This window comes from Canis lupus, chromosome 26, assembly GCF_003254725.2.
Source record: "Canis lupus dingo isolate Sandy chromosome 26, ASM325472v2, whole genome shotgun sequence".
Taxonomy (NCBI): domain Eukaryota; kingdom Metazoa; phylum Chordata; class Mammalia; order Carnivora; family Canidae; genus Canis; species Canis lupus.
Genome location: NC_064268.1, coordinates 5182667 through 5195901, shown reverse-complemented (window position 1 = coordinate 5195901; position 13235 = coordinate 5182667). Strand labels below are relative to the sequence as shown.

Genomic DNA, 13235 nt, shown 5'->3' with positions numbered 1-13235 from the left:
AGGAATGGAGCCCTTGCCATCACAGGATGGGGAGCCCGGGAGTACTTTGCATGTGTGACCGTGTGCAGGCTGCCTCATTGCTTGGTGTGTTCAGCTGAAAATCAAGGGCTGGGGCCCGGTCATTGGGGTTTCCTGGACCCTCCTGATCCCCTCCCCACATGGGCCAGTGGTGCTGGGCACTGCTGGGCTCTGGGCCCTTTTCACGTGGACAGCCTAGCAGTGTTGACAGAGTGTCGTTTTTTGAATTGCAGGGAGGCCCAGGCAGGTACAACGATGTGCAACTCAGCTGACTTCCTGGGACATGTGGTTTAAAAAGACAGGCTTTTGCATTGAGGGGAAGTTCACAATGAGAAGAACTCAGATCTGAGGAGGTTTTCCCAGAGGCGTTTCACTTTTCCCAAAGCATCCTACCCAGGAGGGGTAGGCAGGTGGCCTCTGCTGTGGAGCATGCTGGCGCCCAGCCTTGGGTGGCAGCGGCTGCAGCAACTCTGTGCAGCGCGAGCCAGGCCTGCACCGGGTCACTGACCGGCACCTTTGACTGCTTCCTAGGACAGTGAGTTGGCCCGGCCATCCTGCTGCTTGGGCTGCCTGGCACTGGTTTTTTTTGTTACTAATAATTCCTTAGGAGGGAAGCTCAAGTAGAGATGTTAAAGCCTCCTTAAAAGGCAGCTCAACTACCTTGAGATTTTTGTGCGGCCCCAGAGCTGGAGGTGCTGAGGGGAAGGACAGGTAGCCTTTTGGGGGCCCGCTGGGCTCTTGAGCACGTCACTCAGGCCAGAGGTGCTCTTGTATGGAGGTTCTTAGCTGGGCCACACCAGAGAGCCACTTGGAGTGCTTCCTCATGTAGCACCATGGCCCCTTCGTGGGATCTGCGCACAGGGTGCCGGGTGAGTCAGTCCTGCTGGTGGGGTGTCCTCTCGGCCATCCTCACCTCCCAAGCAGAGATTCCTGCTGGAGCTTTCATCTAGCTCCCTTGCTCCCTTGCTGTGCCGCTGTGTTGGGTCCACCCTGGAACTGCCCACAAATGCCCCGTGTGGATGGGCATGCTGCTGCCATTGGGTTCTTGAGCAACTTTCTGCCTTAAAGTTTTTCTTAAATAACAAAAAAAAAGCCTAACTTGCATTTGGGAAACATTTTACATGGTACACACATCCTCCCAGTGGTTGGTGGTTCTCACACATGCAGTCTGCGTGTTCCCGTGGCACGTGGTGGTGCCTTCATAGGTCTCCAGTGTGTGCCTGGCCACGCCTTCGTTGGTGTGGAGAGAGTTATGCTGCACATTGTCTGCTGGGCTTGTTTTACACTGAAGCTCGTCCCAGACACTGGTCCCTGTCAGCACAGACCTCGTTCTTGCCAACAGCTGAGGTGTTGTGAAAGTGATGTGGGTTCACAGATTTGGTGTCTGGTGTGCACGGGGTGGGGAGGGGTAGGGAGCGTGTGTGTGTGTGTGTGTGTGTGTGTGTGTGTGTGTGTGTCTCGTTGCTTTCCATTTCCCATTGTCCCCAGCAATGCTGCCGTGAACATCCTTTGGCCCATCTTAGTGCACATGTGTGCATGGATCTGTACAATAAAGTCTTGGTGTGGAATTGCTGGAGCAAAGCATCGTGCATCTGAGATGGGCAGTGCCTGCCAGCCGTTGGCTCAGTTTCAGGAGGTTTTCTAGGGACATAAGAAGTTGAATGTCGGTTGACATTGCCCCTTCTGTCTGTTCCAGGTCGGCTGGATGATGTGGAACTGGATGGTGTCTGCTCTTGCCACGGGGGCGGCTGTGGTCTTGTACGATGGCTCCCCTCTGGTACCCACACCCAATGTGCTCTGGGACCTGGTTGACAGGATAGGGTAGGTGCTGGAGATGCCACTGCTGTTGATTGCTGTAGCATTGGTGCCTATGGAGTGCTTGGTCCCCCTTGGAGGGTGAGGGAGGATGTTTGGGAGGGCGTGGGAGAGGGTGATGGAGGGCAAGAGGGAGGGGGAGGGAAGGTAAGGGGGAGGGCATGAAGGAGGGCTTGGGAGGTTGAAGTGGCCAGGAAGGGTGGGAAGGGGAAGGTAGTCCTGACAAGGACTCACTGGGCAGATGGGGGCCACCTCCAAGACTGGCAGTGAGTCTGAAACATCAGGGTATCAGGAGAGGAAATGTGATCTTATGTCTATAACGGTGAAGCCTAAGAACTGCTGCAGAAGCCTAGGAGAAAGGGAAACAGGGCCAGTAGGGGTCTGTCTCTTGGGGCTTCTCCAGCTCCAGGGTGAAGGAGAGTGTGAAACAGGCTGTTTGGGGAACAGGGTGGATATGTTTACAAAAGGCAGGGGCAGAGCCCAGCATTGGGGCATTGGCAGGGTCTGGGCTTCCCACCACTGACCTTCTGAGCCCTGTGGTGCGAGGAGAGTCCTTTTGTCAGCTGTCCCGTGGTGTGGCCGACTGTCCCCTGGAGTCTCCTTAAACCCGTGACCAGATTGCTCCAGAAGGCTCCTGTAGATGCTGCATGAGGGTGTCTGAGCCTTCAGTGTTCCATGGTCGGCTGACAAGCAGGAATCCTGAGGAGCAGAGGCAGAATGTGGGGGAGGATCCAGAACCCCTCCCTCTCCCAGTTCTCTCTGGGAGCATCACCGTGGGAAACTGTCAGGGGACTGTTTGATGAATGTTTTCTCTGCTAATGAATAAATCATAATTGGCGGAAGCGTCCTCAGTGCTGCGGCCCGTGGTCAGTGCTGGCCTAATGATGGTGGTTCCAGAAGTGAGACTTGAAGCAGCAGAGCTCTGGGGGCCTGGGAGCAGCCGTGCTCTGAAATGCGCTCATTACTTTGAGTCTGTTCATGGTGGGGAAACAGAAGGAGCCACTAATGTTTTTAAATCCTTGGCCATTAATATTTCAAATATAACTTTGCCTGGCCTGGGTAATATTTAAATCTTGACATTTGGCTCACAATATTGACGAAGAAGGTTATTTCCTAATGAGACTGTTTCCAGCGAAAGGTTAATCAAATCCCTGAGAACTTGGATGACTTCAAGAGCTTTACCCTTAATACCTGTGAGCCAGGCTCCAGGTAGGGACACTTTTGTCTGTGTGTGTGTGTGTGTGTGTGTGTTACAGGAAGAGGGATAGAAGATGTGCATTATTGGGGCTCAGTGCTAATGAATGTGAAGGATGAAGGGCTCCAGGAAAACCCAGCTCTGTGTGTGTGTGCACACAAGTATGCAAAAGTGTGTGTGCATGCATAGGCAAGAGTATGTATATCTGCATGTGTGGATGAGTGTGTGTGCAAGTGTGAGCAAATGTGAATGTGTGAATATGTGTGAGCAAGAGTGAGTGCATATGTGGTTTACATGCACAAATATGCGTTTGTGTATGTGCACGCATGTGAGTGTGAATGCATGTGTGTAGGTGTATATGTGAATGCGTGAGAATGTATGTACACGTGTAAATGGGTGCATACAAGTGATTGTGTACGTCTACACATGGAGGTTTGTATATGCATGCATGTGAGTGTATGTGTATACATGTAGGTATGTATGAATGTGTATGTGCATGTGACTACGTGTAGGTATGTTTGTGCTTGCATGTGAGTATACGTGTAGGTGCGCCACATGCACATGCATGTGTGCTTGCGTAGTGTGTATGCGTGTGTGTACGTCTAGGTGTGTATGCACATGCTGTGTGTACGTGTAGGTGTGCATGCATGTGTGGATCTGTGCATGTGTAGGTGTGAGGAAGTGTGTATGTGTAGGTGTATATGTGGGTGCGCATGAGTGTGTGTGTGCATGTGTAGGTATGTACGTTCACGTGGAGGTGAGTGCATGTATGTGTGTGAATGAGTGTGTGTGTGCATGCATGCCTGATCATTCACAGGTGTGTTTTCTGGGCTGTTGTGGTCGGCAGGTCCTGAGCCCCTGCCTCCCATCAGCCCCATTGGCTTGTGCCCCAGATGCTGGAGACCATCACAGGGCTCCTCTGGACCTGGCCGGCGGCTTACCTGCCTGGTTCATGGGGGCGGGGGTGGCTCTGCAGCCCAGACAGGAGCTGGGAGAACAGGTGCTTGGGAGGCAGGACTTTAGGCCTCAGACACCTGCTCCACTGCCAGCAGCCGCTGAAGGAGTGCAGGTCAGGTGTGGCAGGAGACCCTCATCTGAGCTGTGCTCCCCCTGCTGAAAATTGAAGCTGAGTTATGTACAATCACATAAAATCCTATTTGTCTGTGGCGAGAGGAGTGGCTCTTCCAAGCTGGTGGACAGCAGAGTCCCTGCAGGGCCATTTCAGGGCCTTTGGGTCTTTAAATCATGTCAACTAACATAGGAATGAAATCTTTGCCGATTATTAATGTTGGTCCAAAGACTTACTGACACATTTGATAACTGAGTGTTTACTTTGTAGACACAAACAAGATTCTTTTAAAAGATCAGTTTTCTTTGTCATTTAAAGTATATTTCTGAGCTCTGGGATTCTGTCTTGGGGTATATTCGGGTGAGAGTTGGTGCCAGAACTCTGGGGTCTTCTGTCCAGTTTTGCCAGTACCTGGGCCAGCATCAGAGCCACCTGCAATACCCCGTGTTACCTGTCTCTGGGTGAGAGAGTCTGGGTGGAGCATGGTGAGGGACTGGCAAACTCATCTCACACAGTGCACTTGCTGGACAACCATCTGCCAGGGTCATTTCCACACCCTGCAGGTATTCACGTGCCCTGCTGGGTCCTGGGTGTGCCCAGTGGTATTGGAGGTGAGCAGGACCCTATCCTTGGGCTAGCATCAGAATGGGGAAGAAGGAGAGAGAAACAAGTGATATTAGTGCCCGGAGGTCAGGGAGATCCCTGAAGGCAAGGGCACTGGGGCTGGGCCTGAGCCGCCCGGCCTGGGGAGGGGACATGAGCGTATTCCAGGCAGAGGGAATGGCGAGCACCTGGGACCTAAGGTGCCTGAGATAGTGCGTGGGGAGAGACCCTTGTGCTGTGAATGTGAAGAGTGGCTGTGGGGCCAATATGGAGGGTGGGTGCTTTTCTGCATGAAACACAACACTGTTGGAACATTTGAAGCAACATAACCCGGTTCATGTTTTTAAAGTCTAAATCTTGCTCCCATGTAGAGAATGAATTGGGGGGGGGGGGCAGGGACAGATAGGCTGATAGAAGTCTTAGGCTGATAGAAGTCCCCAGGCATGGAATGGGTGGCCTGGGAGGCTCTGTTTGTGAGCTGTCTGTGGGGCACCAGGGCTGACGCTGGCCCAGCTGGGAAGCTGCCTCATGCTTTGTACAGTGATCCCCAACTGTACTCCCTACAAATAGGCAGCACTGAGTGCCTCCACAGAGTTCCCGTGCTTCTGTAAACATCTCATGCAAGCCCTGGAGACTGATGGGGAAACCTTTCCATTCTTCAGACAAGTAGGCCTGTGACCCAGGCCTGGTACCTGCTCAGAGTCTCTGTACATTGCCAAGGTCACAGGGATATACCTGAGGCTTGAACACTCTTCAGTTGATTTTGGGGGCCTGGAGGGAGGGGATGAGCAGAATAATGAACATTGTTTTAGTGTGGTTGGTGACTGGAGATCTTGGTGCTGGTGGCTGGGGCGGAGACACTCCACCATCAGAAGGGGATAGCGTCCCTGGTCTTCTGTTAAAATGTAGCTACTCCTGAAGGGGTGGCACCTTAGTCCTTGGGGATGATCTTGAATTTGTGAAGCAGATTGCCTGAATTAATGCAGTAAACATGGGGGATGTGGGAAGGTTGTATACACCTCCCCTAAAGCCTCCCCATCCCCAAACAGCCACCTCTAGGGCACAGTGACCTAGGAAGTGCCTGAGGTCTTGGGGGAGGTGCTTACTGGTGGCAGGGTGGTGGTGAAGAGAGGGGTCCAAGGGGGACGGGAATGACAGCAGCCTTAAGGGGTATGCCCAACCCAAATCACCCCGTGCCCTGAAGCCCTGTGCCTCCTGGCATCAGATAGCGTGTGGCTATCTCCCTAGAGGGAGATGCCACCCAAGAGCGAGGGGATGAGGTTTTTGCTGCCTAGAGGGACACAGAGGGACCTTGACTCTGCAACCTCCTTTGGGCCCGCAGAGAAGACATTAGTTAAGAAGACATTTTATATGCTGGGGGCTGCCTCTCTGGGAGAACAGCTGAGGAGGGGTAGACTGCTGAATAGCACGTTCCCCTGGAGATACAGTCCTGTGTGCTCAGCACGTGTGCCGTTCTGTGTGTGCAGACATGAGAGAGAAGCACCGTGGACTCTAAACGTTTGAAACGAGAAAAGCTGCAGGTTTGCTAAGTGTCACAGAAATGTCGGGGAAGGGCATCCAGGAGGCTGACGACCCCTGCTCTGCCAGAAGCTCCTGTGGCCTGCTCCAGCCCCGCAGAAGGGAATGTTGAGGCTAGAGCTTAAGGGCTCTTGATTTTATGGCCTCCTTTGGTCCAGAAAGGGAATATATCCTGCATTTGGTAAGATTGTGGGGTACCGTGCAAGTCATCGTCTCCCACGGAGCCAGAGTTCTGGGTGTGTTGGGGTCGGTGTGCAGACCTGTCCCTGCTGTACTCCACAGTAAACACAGGTGTTTACTGAACAGAAAGTATTGATTCAGCCCAGAAGAATGGTGGGTCTTGGATTTTGCAGACTTGCCAGAAACGAGTCACTAATTTTAGAAAGCTCTGGAGCATGGAATATGCAGGAGCCTTGAGAGTTTGTTTTCCTTCCCTCCTGTGCTCCTAGCATCACCATCCTTGGAACGGGTGCCAAGTGGCTGGCTGTCCTTGAAGAGAAAAACATGAAGCCAGGTAAGTGTGCCTGTCAGAACGCCTGGCCTACTTCCTATCTTGCCAGCCAAGGAATCCATAGCTTCTGTCACCTATGTCCTGCACACAGGCCACACTAAAGGTGTCAGATTTAGTTTTAATCTTTCTGTGATTCTTTGCCCTAGCGGAAACCCACAGTCTCCAGACGCTTCATACGATCCTGTCCACCGGCTCCCCCCTGAAAGCCCAAAGCTATGACTACGTCTACAAGTGCATCAAGAGCAGTGTCCTCCTCGGCTCCATCTCAGGTGCGGCCTGCGCCATGGACAGGAGTTTCTGGTGCAATCAGAGGAAGTGGGGCTTGACCAGGCTGGCCCCTGTAAGCGGGCCCAGCCTCTGATCCAGCAGGTCCACTGCCTTGAAATTGTCCCCAGTAAATATCAGGGTACACATCTATGCATGATTGGCTCTCCTCGTTCACGAGAGTTGAGTTCTAGAAAGTCGCTGAGTTAGTGACTCCTGAACCATTGCTCCTGGGAGAGATACACACGCACACATGCATGTATGCATCAATTATAATCTTCTATTCTGAACACAGCTTATTCTGGTACATTCCGTTATCTTTATTTTATAGAAGAGAAGACGAGGTTCAGAATTGTTGATGGACTTGCCAGAGTGGCCCCCTCGCAGGGTACAGTGTAAGGATTGACACCAAGTGTAGCTGGGCCCAGGGCCAGAGCTGCTTGCACACCCTGCCCCTCCCCTCACTGTCCCTTGGTCTTCTCTGTGGTGAGAGCTGAAACCAGAGGCCAGGGACCTCGGCTGGGAACGTGCATGTGGGCAGCTCAAGATTTTCTCCACAAGGCTCGTGTTCTCAGTGACCTTGAAAGCACTCCAAGTGTTGACTTTGAGGTTATAAATTTTAGTAAGTAGTAGAATTTGCAAATACAGAATCTGTAAATAATGAGTGGCCAAGTATGAGAACAATTGTTGCAACATTGTTCATGTTCATTAAAAGCTAGAAATTGGGATCCCTGGGTGGTGCAGCGGTTTGGCGCCTGCCTTTGGCCTGGGGCGCGATCCTGGAGACCCAGGATCGAATCCCACGTTGGGCTCCCTGCATGGAGCCTGCTTCTCCCTCTACCTGTGTCTCTGCCTCTCTGTCTCTTTCTGTGTAACTATCATGAATAAATAAATAAAATCTTTTAAAAAAAGCTAGAAATTACCTATAGGCCAGTAGAAGGGAATTCATTGAATAATTTATGGTACATCCTTAATTTTTGCTGCTATTAGAAGGGATATGATGAAAATTCTTATTTGGATAAAACATATTTATTGATATTGAAAGCCAGTTGTGATACCCTGAATGAGAGAAGCAGACTGCAGGATGATAAAGTGTGGTCATTTTTGTAGATTGAGAAAAGGAATATGTGTGTAGGGGATGTAAACCTGTGGGGGTGGAGGTGGGGGTGGGATTTCAAGTGACCTTTTTCTCCTCACTTTTTTCCTAACGTGAAGTTGTATGAGGACAATTGGTGCATGTGGCAAAATATTGAAAATCCAAAAATGAAATTGGGTGGTGCCTCCCCCCGACTCTGTCCTTACCTGAAGAAGCCTGTGCTTGTGTCCTGTCAGAGGTGTCTGTATGGAGGTGAGGGAGCCCGTGTTGATGGGTCGAGACCCATTTAACTTAGGGTTCACACTCCGTATTTCCCCCTTAATAGTGTGACTTGAAGTTAATACTGTTGTAGCTCATCAAAATCTTTAGATGACTTTATTTTTCTGAAAAGACATCTTTAAAAGATGCCATGTAATTTGCTTGAAGCCTGAGGCTACCCTACCAGCTTTCTTACTGGACCTTTAGCCCAAGGCTGGGGATCTTGAGCTGTTTTGGCAAGTGGGGTTCCTGCCAGCATCTATGAGTGGCCTTGGGACATCCCTTCTCCCTCTGGACCCTAGTCTGCCTGCCTTAAAAGGGATGGTTTGTCCTGTGTAGTTTCCAGGGGCCTTTCTGTGCCAGTGCTGCCTGCCAAGGGTGGAAGTGCCAGGGCTCTGGCCAATTATTTAACGGAGTCATTGCCTCATGATAGGTGACATCTGTAAATGTTTGCTGCCTGGGTATCACTCTGGAGTGCCATGAAGCCTTGAGACATACTAGCTCTGTGTGTCCTGACATGAAACACTCTTCAAGATGCTGGGGGTGAGGGGAAGCAGGTGCATGGGGGTGTGATAGGGTGATAAGGTGTATGAGGTGTCCTTGTGTGTATGTGATGGTTGTCTGTGGAGAGGGTCTCTGGCCACGGGGAGGGGAACCAGGCATCAGGAAGGCTCACATCCACTTCTTGCCCTCCTAGATTTCCAGGTCTTGTGCTACATGCATTGCCTGACCAGAATGCCAGTTTATAGAAGCTTAGGGAAGTATGTTTGCATGGTATTGCTGGGTGATTCGGTGGTGTCATGACAGCAGCATGTGTCAGCTCCTCAGTGCTGGGCTGGTGCTGTGTGTGTCACAGAATCACCTGGAGAGCATCCCCAAGCCTTGGGGGGCAGCACTCACACCTCCCTGGGGTCTGGGGCGCTGGTCACACCTTGCAGCCACTGGGATGAACATGACTCTCATTTTCATGGGACTCGAGGCCCCAGGAAAAGGCAGGGAAGACGTCATATATGGAGCCTCTGCCCGACTCAGCTTAGAGTCGAGGCCAGAACGAAAGCCTGCTGGTTGCTGGAAGCTTCTAGTGGTCTTATGTGGCTCTTGGGTGCCCTCTGCCCCGGGTCACAGGGCCAGGCACAGTGAAGGGGTGAGTGCCTCGTCAGTTATGGGGGTCTTTCCAGGCACACAGACACGTACATGAAGAGTGGCTGGGTTCAGGAGGGAGCCTGTGCGGGGCCAGCTCTGTATGTACCTCCTGCTCACGTTTTGATGGTGCCTTCCTGCCCCAAGTCCCCCAGGGAGGGGATGGTGGTCAGCAGGGTCTAGCTGCAGGGGCTCCTGCCGCTTCTCTCTCGATGGCTCTCGGGACCTGACTCCCTTTCGAGCTCCTTCCTGGTGTTGGAGTGCTTCCCAGCTCACATGTTCTGTCTTATGTGCCCTCCGCTGCAGGGACCCCAGTGTTGCTGCTGTTCCAGCGGCTGAGTGAGCCGGAGTCGCCGCAGAGGGCCTCTGAGTGTGACCCATCTGCACAGCAGTGCCTGGGGGGTAGAATGGATGAGGCTTCCATTTTCTGTGAGCCTGAGTCTTGAATTTTATTGTGACCACGAGAGGTCATTTATTTTGTCTCATCCACCAGGGAGACTCAGTCAAAAAATAAGTCACTCTGACATGGGCGATTTGTGGCAATTTCTAAATCACCTCCCCCATTTCTCCCTGAAAAGAAGCTCTAACTAACCATCAGCAGATTTTTCAGTATTTACCAGCAGAAAGAGTAGTAATACCTGTCCTTTGGGGTCTTCCTCCTTTGGTATTCACCAATAAAGAACATAAGCTATTTGTCTCCATCTTCTGAAGTTTGGATCTCCTTTTGCCTTTGTTTGCAGGTGGCACTGACATCATCTCCTGCTTCATGGGCCAGAATTTTTCTATTCCTGTGTATAAAGGAGAGATTCAGGCCCGGAACCTGGGCATGGCCGTGGAAGCCTGGAACGAGGAAGGTGACAGCTTCACTAACCATCTTTCTTTCTGTGACTGAGTGTGACTGGTAGCTTGGAAGCACTCAGGTGTATAACTGCCCTGAGGGGGGTGGCCCTGTCCACTTGCAGACTGTGTCCTTCTAGCCACCCACTGGGCTCCCTGCCTCCAGCCCCCTTTGGCTTGCCAGCCTGAGAAGTCCGTGTTGGGCTGGAGCACGTTGGAGAGCATGTGTTCAGGCGGACCGGGAGGGCAGTTGTCCCCCTGCATCCAAACCGGGGAGATGCTGCTCAGACAGCCACAGTGTCTTGCTCGTGTGACACCCTGATCTTGTCAAAGACCCCATGAGGGAGCCGGCGGCTGGCTTCTCTGATGCTCTCAGGATGAGCCTTTGCTCAGTAACCTGTTAGTGGACATTATTTGTGTCTCTAGCACTGAACAGGGCCTGGCCTGGCATGTGGTGTGTGCACTGTACAAATTTGCACTGCAGCCACCATTATTTTAACCTGGCAGAGTGATTGGGGAGGTTGTTTCAGGCCCTGTTTGTGTGAGGAAGAGGGAAAGACGGCAATATTGGTAGCCCCATCGGAGTCGGGGCTAGAAGCCTGGAGAGGGCAGGAAGATCTCCTCCATTTCATGGAAAATGTTGCCAGAGACCTTTTGGAAATCAATTTTTATTTTCAGAAGAGGGATTTTCCCTAGTGCTCAGAAAAGTTCTCGCCCCCACATGCCTGTTTTCTTCCCCACCATCCGAACCATTTCTCTTGGTTCTGGTCCCTGCTGCATTCTGTGGCCTGGGAGGGAGGCAGATGCTCCCAGCAGCGAGAAACCAATAGCTGTCCCTTTAGCTTCCAGATGCACGAGTTCCCTGTCTGTCTTCTATCTTGGGGGTTCTGTGGGATGACATGAGCTAGGTGAGGTGGAGGAGGTGTGGAAACTCAGGAGCCTCTGTGGACACACGGTGGGATGGTGGCTTTTCCATGCAAGTCCTATGGTGCTGCGCTGTGGAAGGTGCTGGATAACTGGGCCCGAGCTGACTTCCAGGGCCCTCTCACTGGGAGGGGTGCTGTGCTGCCTTCTCTCTTTGTCCTTCATGACCTGCTGTGCCCAGGGCAAGAATCTGGGCTGCCCCGTTGAGAGCAAGTGGGACTCAGTGTGACTCACTCGGCATGCAATTTGGTAACAGTGAATGATAGTGAAGATACGGAGGGACTCTGTGATCCAGCAGTTCCACTCCTGGGAGAAGAACTTGCACATGTGAACAAGGAGAGATGTGCAGGCATGTTCATAGCAGCATGTTTGCAGTAGGGAACAGAGTTGGGAACATACAGAGGTACATCTTCAGGAGGAATAAACAGCCATGACTGCATGTGGAGAATTAATGAACTGGAGCAGTGTGTAGTAGATGATGTAGTAGAGGACCAATCATCCTGATACCATGCGGGAGACCAAAGCAAGGTCCTGGATGCTGCAGCATGCTGCCGTTTGTGCAGTTGGGAGATACAAGGAGTGATTCTGTTATTCAGAGATGCTGATGTTGATGGAGTGAAAATAGTAAAACACATGTGGGAGAAATAAATTCCCTTTTGTTTTTCTAAAAATTAATAAAAAGATTGTATTCATTTATTGACAGCACGAAAAGGGGCAGAGGGAGAAGGAGATGGAGGAGCAGACTCCCCGCTGAGCAGGAAGCTTGGTGCAGCACTTGATCCCAGGACCTTGGGTCATGACTGAACCGAAGGCAGATGCTTAACCCACTGAGCCACCCAGATGCCCCAATAAATTCCCTTCAGAAAGGTTTGGGGGAGGGTGTTGGGAAGGAAGGTCACTAGGGAAGGGAGGAGCTCGGCTTCCAGTGGTGCTAACACGAGGCATGTGGTGTGAGTTAGCCCCTTGCCTTCATGTAGGGCCCAAGCACATGGTGTAAGTGATAGCTAGAGAGAGCAAGCGTGCGCCAGCATGTGTGGTTGTCATGTGTGCTCAGATTACTTTTTAATTCTTCCCAAACCAGGAAAGGCAGTCTGGGGCGAGAGTGGTGAGCTGGTGTGCACCAAGCCGATCCCCTGCCAGCCCACACACTTCTGGAACGATGAGAACGGGAACAAGTACAGGAAGGCGTATTTCTCCAGATTCCCAGGTAGGTGGGTCCGGGGGATGCAGACAGGGCTGCCCGGAGTCGCCTGGGCTGGGCTGTTGGTGTCTGGTATGCACGCCCCTGCCCATGTGTGGTGAAGCTGCTCACAGCTCTTTCTGCCAGCCGGGCGGGAATGAATGTTGGATCAGTGGCTTGAGGCCATCATGTACAACCAGCATCTGGGTTAGTTTATTTTTTTAAAGATTTTATTTATTAGTGTGTGCATGAGTGGGGGTGGGGAGGGGCAGAATCTCAATCAGAGAGTGAGGGGAGAAGCTCAGTCAGACCCCCTGCTGGGTGCTGAGCCAGGTGCGGGCAATGCCAGGACCCCGAGATCACGACCTGAGCTGAAACCCAGAGTCAGATCCTTCACCGACCGAGCCCTCCAGGCGCCCGTGAGTTTGGTTTGTGCTTACCCAGCCCCTGTGTGCAGACGCTGCGGCCCCACACGCGACTGCCAGGCCTGGCACAAGCTCTGGTTTGCCCGTGGGAAGGCTGTGGGCCACCTGCTCACTCAGGACTGTGCCTGTCTGTTCGGGGAGAAGTGTGTGTTTGGGAGGTACCTGGCTGGGACTCTTCCTTTCCTTCCCGCACACACCCTCACCCAGTCCCCGTGGGGCTGTCGGAAGAGGAGCGCTTTGGTGGTGGGATGACTTACAACCCGCTCGTCACTCTCACTGACACCCTCATGTTTCATCTTCCCAGTGGCGCCCTGCCCCAGAGAAGGGAAGTGTTTTATTTAAAGTTCTGTCTCCTCTCTCC

At 52.2% G+C, this 13235-nt stretch overlaps 1 protein-coding gene across 1 annotated transcript in view; it reads left to right on the top strand.

Moving 5' to 3' along the window:
• The window catches only part of AACS (acetoacetyl-CoA synthetase), a 58090-nt gene that overhangs the window by 35664 nt on the left and 9191 nt on the right, over positions 1–13235 (top strand). Inside the window, exons 10-14 of the mRNA XM_025473599.3 lie at positions 1715–1839; positions 6689–6753; positions 6897–7019; positions 10249–10362; positions 12351–12476. Of these exons, the coding sequence (XP_025329384.1) occupies positions 1715–1839; positions 6689–6753; positions 6897–7019; positions 10249–10362; positions 12351–12476 (553 nt within the window). The remainder of the gene's footprint in view (positions 1–1714; positions 1840–6688; positions 6754–6896; positions 7020–10248; positions 10363–12350; positions 12477–13235) is intronic.